The following is a 16,631-nucleotide window of genomic DNA, read 5'->3' on the forward strand; positions in this document are numbered from 1 at the left end:
TTGAGCCACACAAAGGGAAGGTCAAACACACTTTGGTCACCACTATGGGTGGCAGAACTGGCAGCATTCCTCCACTTCACTTGGAATCAGTAAGTCTCATTTTACAGCCCGCAGGTCTCCAGGCAAATCCTTGTTAAAATTAAAGCCCAAAAGAGCTCATGATTGTTTACATTTCCATTCAATGAGTTTATTGTGGTGCAGGGAAGTTCAGGCACTCCAAACTTGTGTGAAATGCCGTCACCTCCACCTGAGTTGCCTGAACTTCCGGTAAGAGATGCTAAAGATGTTCTCCCTAATGAGTCACCCATTTAGAGTATAACTCCGTTCCTGGCTGGGCAGGATTTGGCACCGTGATGTGTAACTTACTTTTTTCGGATCATTGCTTAGTCAGGAGCTGGAGGGAGTGATGTGCATGTGACAAATCAGCAGGAAGGTATCAGTCTGGGTAAAGATGCCAAACCATTCATTTCAGTCAAATGTTCATCCAGTGTAATGTGTCAGGGAAAGGCATTCACCAATACCTGGTCCTAGGGGTGGGACAAGAACATGATCTAGTGTTTGGTGTCAGACGAGGCCCCTGTCCTACTGTACGCTTGTGCTGTGTGTTAAACACTCTTTCATTTTTTGTTTGTTTCTCCTTGCAGCCAACATTGGATGCAGCTGGATCGGCACCCCGTCCACCTGGACCCGGCCCCCTTCTCAAGCTTGGGGAAAGGCTGTTCAACATGGAGAGATTATGGGAGCAAAGGAGGCTTTCTAATGCATCCAGTAATATAGAAAGGTTACTGGGGCTCCAACATGAAGCCCTGCTTGGACTTGTCACCGCGGTCAGGGAGCAGACTACAGCATTGCAGGACCTTAGTCATGATATCCGGGCCTTATGTCAAGCAGGGGCTGAACAAAATGCACCTTCGGCCAGAGGCTCCCAACCCCTGTGCAGTAGTTGTTTGGGGCCAATGCCAAGGTTGCCACAGATTTCCCTGTAGAAAGTGCCAGGAAATCAGCAGGGGAACAAGCTTTGGAGGTGACAATTCTGGAACTACCCACTCTGGAGCAGCCCCCTCAAGAAACCTCACCTGAAGACCAGTATGCCTCCTTCCCCATGGATCCCTCTTTTGCTCCCTCCTCACACTCCACTTTGCCCCTTGACCACACCCCCACTTTCACATCCCCTCCCCTTGTTTCTACATGCTCCTCCTCTCAATCCCGTTTCCACCCTTACCTTCCACATCCTGCCCACTATCCTCAGCCCTCAAATGCCCCTCCCCACATTCTCCCTGTCTTCCATTCCCCCCATTCAACCTCTCCCCCAGCACTCCCTCCCCACCACTCTTTCCCAGCCCCCCACACACTGTACCTCCCCAACCCTCACACCCACCCCCTCTGCAGCAGCAGCCTCCTCCTCCCCATTAATTTTGTATGTTTTTTGTAATAAACATTATTTGGAAAGTAGCAGAACGTGTCTTTCAAATTGTCAACAATGCATTTGGGGTAATAATGGTGGCTTGGTCATGTAGGGAATCCAACACAGGGGCTTTTCTGAGTATGGCTACCAATAATTCCAAATAGCGAACACTAAAAAAGCAGCACTTCAGAAAGAAAACTAAAAGGTGACCCTTCCAGAGGCATTGGTGGTGAGACTCTTTGGCCTTTCTGCTGCTTTCACCTGGTGGTCTGTCCTGCAAATAGTTTTAGCTGTTCCCCATCACACAAGTTCTCTGGCACATGTAGCGGTTGGCCATTATCTGCTAACCATTTGGCTGTCCCAAGGGAGCTTAGAATTATCAGTGGACTCTGTGGGCAAGGCTAACGTTCCCCAATATGGGAACACACAATATTGCAGCTTGTTCTCTAAGTGTCGGCTAGCTTTTGTCTTTTTGGGGTGCTGATTTTGGCCAAGACTCCTGCATGGAACACTCACCCCCCCCAGAGACTGACACTGCTGTCCAAATATGTTCCCTGTGCTACTTCATTGACACACACTATACAAGAAGTGTGTAATATCCAGGACACCAGGCGTGACACCAGGACACAACTTACACACAGTAAGCCTGCCAAGGAATGCTAGAGACACAGAAAAGTTGGGAGAATAAGAAGAAGGCCTTCTGTTGTTTGGACTATCATTATGCTGGACTAACTGGACCCAGACTAAGTTTGCTTTACACCCCGTGTAACATCTTGTCCTGAGATTGGTTGGGGGCATAGGATCTTTAGCTGCCTGATTCTAGATGTGTGTGCCTATGGAATTTATGTGCCCAGTGGACACTTGTTCCTCACTTCATTCCCTCCCCACCTCTTGTTGCCAAAACACTGACCTGAATGAGCAACAAGTTGGATCCAAGTGGTATGTGTGGAGCAGATAGACAATTTGCCCATTAGGGCCCCTTCTTTTCTGGGGGACATTGCATGTAACTGGTCTCATCCATAACTGATAGTCCTTCCAAGAGCAGCTTTCAAGTCATGTGACTTCTGTGTAATGCCAATCCCAACTAGAGATGAGGTGATGGGAGACATCTTGACAGAGTTGGGCCACAGGATCCCCCACACTTTGTCTACTTGGCTGCACCCCCCTTTTGGAACTCTGCAGAACTACACTCCACCAAGCTATGTAGAAGTCCCTGGATGGAATGAAGAGCTACTCCAAACGTGAACAATGTAACGTGAATGGAGTGTTCTGTGTAAACTGTTGCAGCATTTCACAAGAGGAAGCAAACCAAGATTGGGAGTAGCTGCAGACAGCAAGCAGACAACTTGTCAGGGATCACTGCGACGCATGAGTCTGCACATGCGTAGGTGTCCGACAAGACATGCAGGCAGGCGGGCACTAGGACCCAGGCGCACCTGTCACCTATGATGGCGCTGGCAGGCACTGGGACCCAAGGGCACCTGTCTGTGCAGGGCGGGCTATTTAAACCAGCCCTGCAAAGACACAAGTTGCCGTTTGGTCTTATTGTCCTGTTCCTGTATTCTGATCCTGTGAAGCTTCCTGTTGCCGACCTCTGCATTGATCCTGACCCTGCTGATTGTCTCCTGCTTGACCCCTGGCTTGACCCGACCATTCTTCTGCCTGATCCTCTGTACCGCGCTGCCCGTTAGTTGCTGAACCTGGCTTGTGACCCTGACCATTCTCTGCCTGCTCCTCTGGTACCTCGCTGCCCGCACGTTGCTGACTGGACTGCCTGACTACTCCTTACGATCCATCCATACCGCATGGATCTGTCCCTGTTACTAGGCCTGCCAGCCTCTTCACGTCAGGCTCTATTTCCCGCACACCCCTGACGGTGCTCTCTACCACTGCCGAACGTACTCAGGGGTCGCGACCTGGTCTCAGTCTGCTCCAAGTCCATCCCCACCATCAGGGGCCCTGGTGAATAAGCAGATTGGGGCTTAGACCCCGTGCCCTGGGGAACCCTGCTCTGTGGGTTGCTAGAGGCGGTGTTTGACACAACTTCAATCTTTATGTATCCCAGCTTAGGATTGAAGGAGCTGGTTTACCTCTCGGAAACATGCAATCCTATCTGCTACAGTCCTAAAGCTGGACTTGCCAGAAAACACTTCGTTTGGACATTACCAACAATTCCAGGTAAGCAAGACTGTCCAGTGCAGCTGGAGCTAGCAGAGTCCTGCAATGCTTTAGGGACATGCAGATCAGCTCCAACTGCAATGAAGAAGATTGCCGACCTGCAAAGGCTGAAGAAGGCCACAACACAGGGCACTGTCCAAGAGAAATAGAACATTTATTTACAAATTTATAAAAATCTAAAAACATCTTAAAACCAAAAACTAAAAATGTTGCTTAATATAGACCACAAGTCCAGGCTTGTCCTTGGCTGGGTCCACCTCCAGGGCTTGCTCCAGGGTCTGGATGTGTCGGCACACACAGCACATGAGGCCATGAATGTCTGGATCGGGGAACAATGTAGAAAAAGCCAAACAAAATGTATTATCTGTAATATAAACCAACAACAGCATGCAATACTTGTCTACCTTTGTCCATTATCCTGAAAGCACTCTATGCTGTTGTCACCGTATAACTGGAACACAGAGCTTACATTTCTTGCCTGGGGGGGCTGGATCTCCCCCATAGCACCCCGGGCATTCTGAGGTACAAATACGTGAAGAGTAAAAAAAAGACACAGTAAAGATGCGAGCCCTGACATTCAAGAAACACATGGATGTTAAACAGTCACATAGTACAGGCCCCGGTAGTAAGTCCTAGCCCTACCCAACATAGCAAAGTCCTCTTTCAGTTTGGGCTACTAAACTAGATGACCAGAACCAGAATATGGCCACTTGTTGGCACCCACACTGCAGCAAGCTGCTCATATCCTACAATGCTGACATGCTCTCTGGCTGTCCATTGATGATCATAATGTGAAGTGAAAAAATGCTGCGCTACATGAAACAATGGCACAATCCTTATATAACCAAAAAACAAAGTGAAAAAAAATATACAGTTGTGTTCAAAATAATAGCAGTCAGACATCACTAACCGGATCAATCACTGTTTTTGGTGGAAATGATATTTCTACATGGCAAATAATTTCCTAGCAGGTGTAGTAGAATCATAGAAATCCAACAGACCCAACAGTCATGACATGCATGCTGCTGATTCTGTGTCATTGAATCACTCATTGAGGGGCGTGTTCAATATAATAGCCGTGTGGAGTTCTATTAGTGAGGTCATTCATTCTTTGAAAAACAGGTGGCAATTATTGCCCTTATTTAGGAAGGAAGGCAGCAAATGTTGTACATGCTGGTTACAGTGCATTTCTCTCTGAAATTCTGAGGAAAATGGGTCGTTCCAGACATTGTTCAGAAGAACAGCGTACCTTGATTAAAAAGTTGATTGGAGAGGGGAAAACATATAAAGAAGTGCAGAAAATGATCGGCTGCTCAGCTAAAATGATGGCAAATGCTTTAAAACGGCAACCAAAACCTGAAAGACGTTTAAGAAAATGAAAAACTACCATTGGAATGGATAGAAGAATAGCCAAAATGGCGCGGACTCAGCCAACAATCAGCTCCAGGAAGATGAAAGAAGGTGTGACGTTCCCTGTGAGGACTGTTACAATTAGAAGACGCCGATGTGAAGCCAAGCTATCTGCAAGAAGTCCCCGCAAAGTCCCACTGTTGGGAAAAAGACATGTGCTGAAGAGGTTACAATCTGCCAAAGAGCACATTGACCGGCCTAAAGAGAAATGGGGCAACATTTTGTGGACTGATGAAAGTAAGATTGTTCTTTTTGGGTCTAGTGGGTGGAGACAGTTTGTCAGATGACCCCCAAACACTGAATTCAAGCCACAGTACACTGTGAAGACCGGGAAGCATGGTGGTGCAAGCATCATGATATGGGGATGTTTCTCATACTACGGTGTTGGGCCTATTTATCGCATACCAGGGATCATGGATCAGTTTGAATACATCAGAATACTTGAAGAGGTCATGCTGCCTTATGCTGAAGAGGAAATGCCCTTGAAATGGTTGTTCCAACAAGACAACAACCCCAAACACATCAGTAAATGTGCAACATCTTGGTTCCAGACCAACAAGATTGACGTTATGGAGTGGCCAGCCCAATCCCCGGATCTTCATCCAATAGAAAACTTGTGGGTGACATCAAAAATGCAGTTTCTGAGGCAAAACCAAGAAATAGAGAAGAACTGTGGAATGTGGTCCAATCATCCTGGGCTGGAATACCTGATCACAGGGGCCAGAAGTTGGGTGACTCCATGCAACACAGATTGTCAGGGATGCGGGTGTGACCAGAAGTGTGTGGACTGACACAGGGAAACGTAGGCTTCAGATATAGTAAATAATATAAATTTATTGAGACTAACAATACAAATATAAACGCAGCGCACCAAACCCCAAGCTAACACAAATACATACAACAAGGTGAAACAAACCCAAACCTAAACTGATATAGATACACAGGTACATACACATATAGAGCACAACGTAGTCAGGCAGGCCGGGTCGATAACTATCGGGCAGGTAGGTACAGGAGGAGCAGGCAGAGAGAATGGTCAGGGTCACAAACCAGGGATCAAACAGGAGAAGTCAGCAGAGGTCAGGATCAGGCAGGGTCGGCAACAAGTCAGGCAGAAACAGGAACAGGAATGCAGGTTACAAGATACAGGGCAGGTGAGTCCCACCGTTATTGGCAAGTCCATTCCTGACACAGATGTACAGCAGTTCTCAGAAACAGTGCTTATACAACCAAATATTCATGAAGTCATTCAAAGGAAAGCAAAATCTTCAAACATTTTTCAGTTTATATAGTGAATGTTTGAGTTTGTAAAGAAGAATACAAAAACTGTTATTTTTTTGAACCGTCTAATATTCACTTTTCTTCCATTTTTTTAGAGGAACAACACAAATTTGATATATTTTTCTTCATGTTTTGATTTGGAATAGAATGTGTCGTGTTCTCAATGTATTTGTGTGGATGGAAATAAAAGCTATTAGAAGGATTTTCAGCTTTATTCACTTTTTTCAACACACTGCTATTATTTTGAACACAACTGTCTATATATTTATTATTCTTTTTTTAGAAGAAAAAATAGAAAAACTATTAATATTGAAATAAAAAAAAAATAAATTTATATATATATATACACACACACACATACAGTGAGGAACAGAAGTATTTGAACCCCCTGCGATTTTGCAAGTTCTCCCACTTTTCCATCATGGAGGGGTCTGACATTCACATTGTAGGTGCATTCCCACTCTGAGAGACAGAATTTAAAAAAACAATTCAGGAAATCACATTGTATGATTTGTAAAGAATGTATTTGTCTTGCACTGCTGAACAGAAGTATTTGAACCCCTGAGAAGATCCGTGTTAATATTTGGTACAGAAGACTTTGTCTGCAATTACAGAGGTCAGACGTTTCCTGTAGTTCCTGACCAGGTTTGCACTACAACAGGGATTTTGGCCGACTCCTCCACACGGATCTCCTCTAGATCTGTCAGGTTTCGTGGCTGCCTCTGAGCAACACGGAGTTTCAGCTTCCTCCAAAGATGATCTATTGGATTTAGGTGTGGAGACTGGCTAGGCCACTCCAGAACCTTGATATGCTTCTTACGGAGCCACTCCTTGGTTCTCCTGGCTGTGTGCTTCGGGTCGTTGTCATGTTGGAAGACCCAGCCACGACCCATCTTCAATGCTCTGACTGAGGGAAGGAGGTTGTTGCTGAAAATCTCACAATAAATGGCCCCATTCATCCTCTCCTTAATACAGTGCAGTCGTCCTGTCCCCTTCGCAGAAAAACACCCCCAAAGCATGATGTTACCACCCCCATGCTTCACAGTAGGGATGGTGTTCTTGGGATGCAACTCATCCTTCTTTTTCCTCCAAACACGACGAGTGAAGTTTAGACCAAAAAGTTCTACTTTGGTCTCATCTGACCACATGACTTTCTCCCATGCCTCCTCTGGATCATCCAGATGGTCATTGGCAAACTTCAGACGGGCCTGGACATGTGATAACTTGAGCCGGGGAACCTTCCATGCAATGCATGATTGGAAACCATGACGGCGTAGTGTTCTACCGACAGTGACCTGTGAAACTGTGGTCCCAGCTCTCTTCATGTCATTGACCAGCTCCTCCCTTGTAGTTCTGGGCTGATTCCTCACCTTTCTTATCATCGGTGATACCCCACGAGGTGAGATCTTGCATGGAGCCCCAGTCCGAGGGAGACTGACAGTCGTCTTTAGCCTCTTCCATTTTCTAACAATTGCTCCAACAGTTGATCTATTTTCACCAAGCTGCTTGGCAATTGCCCCGTAGCCCTTTCCAGCCTTGTGGAGATCCACAATTTTGTCTCTGGTGTCTTTTGACAGCTCTTTGATCTTGCCCATGGTAGTAGTTGGTGTCTGACTGACTGTGGGGTGGACAGGTGTCTTTAAAGAGCTCAGACAGGTGCTACTAAGTTAGATTAATGAGTGGAGTAGAGGTGGACTTTTTAAAGGTACAGTAATAGGTCTTTGAGAGCCAGAATTCTTGCTGTTTCTTATGTGTTCAAATACTTCTGTTCAGCCGTGCGAGACAAATACATTCTCTAAAAATCATACAATGGGATTTCCTGAATTATTTTAAAATTCTGTCTCTCAGAGTGGGAATGCACCTACAATGTGAATGTCAGACCCCTCCATGATTTCTAAGTGGGAGAACTTGCAAAATTGCAGGGGGTTTACATACTTCTGTTCCTCACTGTATGTATAAATATATATAAAACAAAAATCACACAAAATTAAATATATTTTTAAGCTTGAATCAAACAAAAGTCATTAAAAAAATCAAGTTCAATCAATAGTGTTCATTCAGTGCACCCTCCTTTGGATAATGAAAAATATATGCATCTGTCATCAATTCCCATGCAGAGACATCCTCCACCATATATCTGCTCATCATCCTCCACCATGAATCTGCTCACCATCCTCCACCATGTATCTGCTCACCATCCTCCACCATGTATCTGCTCACCATCCTCCACCATGTATCTGCTCACCATCCTCCACCATGAATCTGCTCACCATCCTCCACCATGAATCTGCTCACCATCCTCCACCATGTATCTGCTCACCATCCTCCACCATGTATCTGCTCACCATCCTCCACCATGTTGCTGCTCACCATCCTCCACCATGTATCTGCTCACCATCCTCCACCATGTATCTGCTCACCATCCTCCACCATATATCTGCTCACCATCCTCCACCATATATCTGCTCACCATCCTCCACCATATATCTGCTGAGTCACGTGAGCTTCTTCAGCCCACAGCACACCGGACACACTAGACCTCTTTGCAGACCTAATTATCCACGGATGATTACACGGCATAACTCTACACTTCCACTATGCAGCGGGAAGACAATGTATTAGCAAACAACACTTGGATGGGAAGCAGAAGGAGCCAAGAGAAGATGGGGAGCAGGAGGAACCTAGAGAGGATGGGGAGGTGAAGATTCCTAGAAAGGATGGAGAGGAGAAGGAGCCTAGAGATGACGAGGAGGAGAAGGAGCCTAGAGAGGGAAGGGAGCCTAGAGAGGATGGGGAAGGGATGGAGCCAAGAGAGGATGGGGAAGGGATGGAGCCAAGAGAGGATGGGGAGGGGAAGGAGCCTAGAGAGGATTAGAAAGGAGAAAGAGCCTAGAGAAAATGGGGAGGAGAAGGAGCCTAGAGAGAATGGGGAGGAGAAGGAGCCTAGAGAGGATGGGAGGGGGGTAGAAACCTAAGGAGAATCGGAGAGAAGGGTGGAAAAGGAAGGGAAGGAAAGTATAGAGGATGGAGAAGAAGCCTAGAGAGGATGGGAAGGGGAAGGAGCCTAACGAGGATGAGGAGTGAAAGAAGCCTAGCCTCCCCAGCGGTATTCCTGAGTGTAGCTCGGGGTAAAATTTCAGTATCAAGAGAGGTAACCCCGAGCTACACTCCGGCTTACCATGCAGCGTTGTTCAGGGATTCCCTGCAGTACTTACCTTGTCCTTCGCTCCCGCGATGTGTCCCCTGCAGCATCTCCGGCCATCTCCTCCAGCCGATACCGGCATCCGGCTTCCGTGTTCCTGTCACTGTGATGTCGGGACGTACGGGTGCCGGAACCGGCGGCAAATTAAAAAATTTTTTTGCAAACAAATATTACATAGTAAAACATTGCTGGTTCAAACCATTTCACATACATTGTGTCCCGAGTGATTTGTCCTGTGTCCTGCCTGCATTTTTACTCTTCTTTCTGCCTGGAAACAGAAACGTCCATGGCGCCCAAAAAGTGTCCCTTTAGGTCAGACGCGGTTTTAGACCGGCTAGAGAACAGCGATAGTAAATCAGAACCACTTGCAGAATTGAGTGATAATGATTTGTGGGGGAAATTCCTCATCAGACACTGAAAACGATTCTGCGACTGAGCTCAGCGATGTGCGAACTTGGCGCTATATTTCACATTTCAGTGTTTTTGGTTTGATTATATTATTGAATTACATTTATTATTATTATATTATTATTTTTTAGGAGTATTTATTAAATTATAATTTATGATTTTGTGTTTCAAGTTTGATCATCCCCGGGATGTTTACTAGACTCTTGTTCAGGCAGATTTCAGTGAGTTATTCCTAAAAATTACAGGCCTACAATAAAAAAACAACATATTTCCATGCAAAATAATGGTACCGCTTTCAGCACAAAAAATCTGAAATAATCAGACGGCCAGGGAGGTTAGAGAGGATGGGGAGGAGAAGGAGTCTAGATAAGATGGGGAGGGGAAGGAGCCTAGATAAGATGGGGAGGAGAAGGAGTCTAGAAAGGATGGGGAGGGGAAGGAGCCAAGATAAGATGGGGAGGGGAAGGAGCCTAGAAAGGATGGGGAGGGGAAGGAGCCTAGATAAGATGGGGAGGGGAAGGAGCCTAGATAAGATGGGGAGGAGAAGGAGTCTAGATAAGATGAGGAGGGGAAGGAGCCTAGATAAGATGGGGAGGGGAAGGAGCCTAGAAAGGATGGGGAGGGGAAGGAGCCTAGATAAGATGGGGAGGGGAAGGAGCCTAGATAAGATGGGGAGGGGAAGGAGCCTAGATAAGATGGGGAGGGAATGGAGCCTAGGGGGAATGGGAGCCTAGAAAGGCTGGGGAGTAATAGGAGCCTAGAGAGGATGGGGAGGGGAAGGAACCTAGAGAGGATGGGAAAGAGGATGGAGCCTAGAGAGTATGAGTAGGGGAAGGAGCCTAGAAAGGAAGAAGCCTAGAGAGGATGGGAAGGAGCCTAAAGAGGATAGGTAGGAGAAGGAGCATAGAGAGGATAGGAAGGAGGAGCCTATAGAGGATGGAGTGGGGAAGAAGCCTAGACAGCATGGAGAGGGGAATGAGCCTAATGAGGATGAGGAGTGGAAGAAGCCTAGAGAGGATAGGGGGAGGGGAAGGAGCCTAGAGAGCATGAGAAAGGGAAGAAGCCTAGAGAGGATGGAGAGTGAAGGGAACCTAGAGAAATTGTAGGCAATTGAGCCTAGAGAGTCTGGGGAGGGAAAGGAGCATAGAAAGGATGGGGTGGGGAAGGACCATGGAGAGGATGGGAGGAGAATACATTTGAGTAGGTTTCTGGCACTACAGACTCCATGCAGTCATCTCTGGCTTTCAATACTTGCCATTGTCCTCACAGTGTTCATTTTCTACAAACACCAACCCATAGGTGCCTCCCTCCCAGGAATACAGAACACATTTTCTCAGATGATCCCAGTATTGGACCCATTTAGTATGCTGGACATGAAAGTATTCTGCATCCAACCTTCTGGAAAAGACAAACATATTTCCTCCCCCCATCCCTTCACTGGGTTGTTTTACAGAAGAACTAAAGGCATTGATTTTCTGGAGAGTGGAGAGGGGTTAGACCTCCTGTTGGTTTCTATTGCTGCCTCGGCCTCCTTTAGGGAGATTCAGCCTCTCTATTTGTCCTGTTTACAATTATTACCGAAAGTGATATAAAATCCTGAGATTTGGGGTGTCACCAGAACAGGATCAGGAAGAGGACTCCCTATGACACCACTGTATGTAGGGGGCGCTCTGCAACTAGATTTTACACCATCGTATATAGGGGCAGCTTTCCAAATATATTATTACACACTGTACAGTATTCTCTCTCCGCCCTCTACATTGTAACCCCCCCGGGACACCCCCCATGTGTACATCTGGAGGTCATCTTTCCAGAATCATTCCAATGATAAAACACACACCCCCATATTAATACAACACATGTACTGGTGGTCCAGTCAGAACCCTCCAGGCCCCAGCAGTGCACACCCCCAGATTAATATGACACATGCACTGGTGGTCCAATCAGAACCCTCCAGGCCCCAGCAGTGCACACCCCCAGATTAATATGACACGTGTACTGGTGGTCCAATCAGAACCCTCCAGGCCCCAGCAGTGCACACCCCCAGATTAATACAACACATTTACTGGTGATCCAATCAGAACCCTCCAGGCCCCAGCAGTGCCCCCAGCCCTGAATTCTCTCCAATGGGACTCTCCAGTGAAATCTCCTCTCATCAATTACTAGTCGGATTCTCTCTATTACCTCCTGTATGTACAAAACTCACCCAAATCTCTCCCCTCCTCACCATCCACTAGAAATTGGAGGAATTGTTTCTTCTTCATGAAATCCAGACCTAGAGAGGAATAGAAAAGATCCAACAAACCCCACAAAGTCTTTTTATAGAGATTTATTCCATCAAATCCAAACTATTCTACACATATTTATTCCATGGAATATGAAGAGATTTTTCTATCAATAATCCCATCAAATCTGCGTGTTTATTGGACTTTATTCCCAGCAATAATCAATCAGGAATCCATGCCAGCAATCATCAGATCAATAGGAATGTTTCCAATATCCATTGATCACGGTTTGATCCTCCAACATAACCAATGCACAGAATGATAAATCTATCCCATGAAATGGATCTTATTGATTGGTTGATGTCATTTATTGATCTATTGATTCCCTTCTATGATAGAATAGATTGATTTCTCCATGTATTGATCATCCTCTCCATATATCTCTTCACCTTGTCTAACATCATACAAATCCTGAATGCTATAAATCTCAGTCCTGTCCATGAATTGTATGTGACTCGGGTCTTTATAATACCATATACTGGACTGTTACTTCATTCCCTATTTTTATATCGTCTTCTTACACCTGTCCTGATGAAGTGACACTTTGAAGCCATGAAACGCGTTGATGGTGTATTTTACATTCACTTGTCCAGTAAACTCCGACCTTCTGAAGAAAACATTTCAGAGTTTCCTCCTTTACTATGGGCTCCTCTGCTGACCTCACCCTCATTATTTCTTGGGGTGAAAGTTCTCCATCGGGATCCAAATCCTGCTTAGTATATGATGATCCGGAATTCCCCGATGACCATGGAGGGTGACCACCCATTGACTTCAGTGAGGAGACGGACATATTCTCCACAAGTCCTCAGATAGGTTGTCTGATCCCTGGATGGGTTCCCCACAACCTCCCAGATGTGAGTCCATGCACCGTACTTCTCCCCATCTTCTAGAACCATCTCCCACCTTCTGGTATCCATCACTACACTCAGTCCCATCTCTCTCATGGTCTTTTATCCTCTTTTCCTGTCTCCTGATGGTTTGGAGGATTTCTACATATTGCTCTCATGACAGGTCTAGTTTAATTGTATGCAGAGGGGAGGGGGAGGAGTACACAGACTCCTCCCAGTGTTGGTTTATGAGGGGGACCTATAGGGTATTCTGCCCTGTCCAATCACAATATTCCCTGAGGAGCCCACACTGTGTGCAGGTACCCCCCAGACATGAGACTGTCCTCCAATCTGGTCATTTCCTGATAGATCAGATGACAAAGTCATATCTATGAGGGTCTCTATCATGTCATGTCTATGGGCCCCTTATTGTACTATAACCCCTCCCCCTCTTGACCTGTACTGGGAAATATCTGGGCTGTGATTGGTGAGGACAATACTGCTGTTATCTCCAATATTGTTCTATGGGAGGGATTTGTAGGAAGATTCTGTACAGAGGCTCCTATTCATTCACAAAACTGAAGCCCAGGAAACACACTTTACTATACTTCAGTGAATGAACACAAGAGTGATTGGTATCGATCATTCACCAAATCAATTTAGGAAGGGGCTGGTAAACATGACATGCCAACCCCCCCACACTCCATCCAGAAGCTGCAGCCAGTGTGGGGGGCAGGAGGGGAAGTCAGACAGCAGCACTGCACAGATGGAGGCTGGGGCATCAGAAGGAGGTCCCAGCACAGGGAGGGAGTTTTAGTGATGGGGAAGTATTTGGACATTTTGATCTCCTTGTGGCTTCCGTGCAGCAGCTGAAGCCAATGGGAGGGGAAAGAAGAAACCAGATGCAGGGGAGCCAGATGGATTGGTGCTGCAGAGGAATGGATGCTGTGAGGGGATCAGTGCTGTGGGAGGATCAGTGCTGTTGGGGGATGGGTGCTGTGGGGGGATCAGTGCTGCGGGGGAGGGGGGAACAGTGCTGTGGGGGATCAGTTTTGTGGGGGGATGGGTGCTGTGGGGGGATCAGTGCTGTGGAGGGATCAGTACTGTGGGGGGATGTTAGAGCTGTGGTGATCCATCTTAGAGGACAGGCATAGGGGCTGTGGAGTGGAGGGAAGCTCAGCAGACCAGGCGCTCATAGCAGAAGGGGGAAAGCCATGACAGTATGTTGTAGCTGGAGGCAGTTCTGTAGGTCAGTAGGACATCAGTACATCCATGGCAGGGAAAGGGTTCAAGTGCCATCTAGGGGCCATTTTTCAGTAACAACCTTTTTCATCATCTCAATGGCACACTCCATTTTAGGGCTGGACATGTTGGGTATCTATTGACTCGGCACAACCTCATCTTTTATATTTTACTAAACAATTGGTAAAATAAAGTATTTGGGTTCTCAAAAATTACATTTAGTGCATTTTGTACTGATGGAACTAATATCATGTGACATTAAAAAATCAGAACTATCACCACTGTATTCTCCAGGGCCTCTGCTGTCATGAAATTTATGTTTGGGGGTTTAAATAATCTTGAGGCCCAAAATCTGCATTTTAATATGCATGCAAAAAAAATGCAAAACTAGCTCTGTCAGTGAAAAGGTCAATGTGAGCTAGATGGGATCACTCTGCTGGGGTCAGAGTGCGGGAGTGTGACCTCAGGGTGCGGGAGTGTGACCTCAGAGTGTGGGAGTGTGAGCTCAGAGTGCGGGAGTGTGACCTCAGGGTGAGGGAGTGTGACCTCAGAGTGCGGGAGTATGAGCTCAGAGTGCGGGAGTGTGACCTCAGGGTGAGGGAGTATGACCTCAGGGTGAGGGAGTATGACCTCAGAGTGAGGGAGTATGACCTCAGAGTGCGGGAGTATGAGCTCAGAGTGCGGGAGTGTGACCTCAGGGTGCCGGAGTGTGACCTCAGAGTGCGGGAGTATGACCTCAGAGTGCGGGAGTATGACCTCAGAGTGTGGGAGTATGACCTCAGAGTGTGGGAGTGTGACCTCAGAGTGTGGGAGTGTGACCTCAGAGTGCGGGAGTATGACCTCAGAGTGCGGGAGTATGACCTCAGGGATTACTATGGAGCCAAGTCTGATGAAGGAAACCAAGGGCTCTATTTATAGAACATTCATTAAACCAATGAGACAATCATTCCTCCACCTGTGACACAGTAACACAGTGATTTCCTATGATCACCGGCTCCATCTAGTGGCCATAATGAGGTGATTTTTCTGAAATATCTCCATCAGTAAAACTAGCCCAATATGATATTATGGCCACTAGATGGAGCCAATGATCATAAGAAATCAAATAGGGCCAAAACTCCTCCCAGCTGGAGAATGCCGGTCACATCCGTTCAACATTGTTCTCCATAGACCTCCAAGTGTTTGTGAAATCTCCCACCACAAAATGCACTCAGCCAATCACAGGGCAGGAATCCATTTTTATTCTTCTCTTGCTATCAATGACCAACCCGGTCCCACACTTCATCCATGTCTTTGGGGACCTCTGATCTCCTTATGAACTGTTTCTTCCATGATGAAGATCAGCCATGAGGTATACAGGTGAAACTCGAAAAATGAGAATATGGTGCAAAAGTTGATTTATTTCAGTGCAGCAACTTAAAAGGTGAAACTAATATATGAGACTCATTCCATGCAAAGCAAGATAGTTCAAGCCGTGATTTGTCATCATTGTGATGATTATGGCTTACAGCTCATGAAAACCCCAAATCCACAATCTCAGAAAATGAGAATATTCCATGCAATCAATAAAACACGGATTGTACATAGAACAATATCGCACCTCTGAAAAGTAGAAGCTGCATATGTACTCAGTACTTGGTTTGGGCCCCTTTTGCAGCAAGTACTGCCTCAATGAGGCGTGGCATGGAAGCTATCAGCCTGTGGCCCTGCTGAGGTGTTATGGAAGACCAGGATGCTTCAATAGCGGCCTTCAGCTCTTCTGCATTGTTCGGTCTCATGTCTCTCATCTTTCTCTTGGCAATGCCCCATAGATTCTCTATGGGGTTCAGGTCAGGCGAGTTTGCTGGCCAATCAAGCACAGTAATCCCACGGTCATTGGACCAGATTTTGGTGCTTTTGGCAGTGTGGGAGGTGCCAAGTCCTGCTGGAAAATGAAGTCAGCATCCCCATAAAGCTCGTCTGTGGAAGGAAGCATGAAGTGCTCCAAAATCTCCTGGTAGACGGCTGCGGTGACCCTGGACTTAATGAAGCACAGTGGACCAACCCCAGCAGATGACATGGCTCCCCAAATCAACACAGACTGTGGAAACTTCACACTGGACTTCAAGCATCTTGCAGTGTGTGCCTCTCCATTCTTCCTCCATACTCGGGGTCCTTGGGCCTCTCCATTCTTCCTCCTCCATACTCAGGGTCCTTGGGCCTCATTCTTCCTCCATACTCGGGGTCCTTGGGCCTCTCCATTCTTCCTCCATACTCGGGGTCCTTGGGCCTCTCCATTCTTCCTCCATACTCTGGGTCCTTGTGCCTCTCCATTCTTCCTCCATACTCGGGGTCCTTGTGCCTCTCCATTCTTCCTCCATACTCGGGGTCCTTGGGCCTCTCCATTCTTCCTC

The 16,631-nt window shown here is 46.6% G+C and overlaps 1 protein-coding gene across 1 annotated transcript in view; it reads right to left on the reverse strand.

The window, feature by feature from the left end:
- LOC149437784 (uncharacterized) overlaps nucleotides 1–16,631 on the reverse strand; it is an 82,274-nt gene that overhangs the window by 61,107 nt on the left and 4,536 nt on the right. The window contains exon 3 of the mRNA XM_089660607.1: nucleotides 9,910–9,913. Within this exon, the coding sequence (XP_089516733.1) occupies nucleotides 9,910–9,913 (4 nt within the window). The remainder of the gene's footprint in view (nucleotides 1–9,909; nucleotides 9,914–16,631) is intronic.

This window comes from Staurois parvus, unplaced genomic scaffold, assembly GCF_062004578.1.
Source record: "Staurois parvus isolate SC_StPar_1 unplaced genomic scaffold, SC_StPar_1.0 ptg001254l, whole genome shotgun sequence".
Taxonomy (NCBI): Eukaryota; Metazoa; Chordata; class Amphibia; order Anura; family Ranidae; genus Staurois; species Staurois parvus.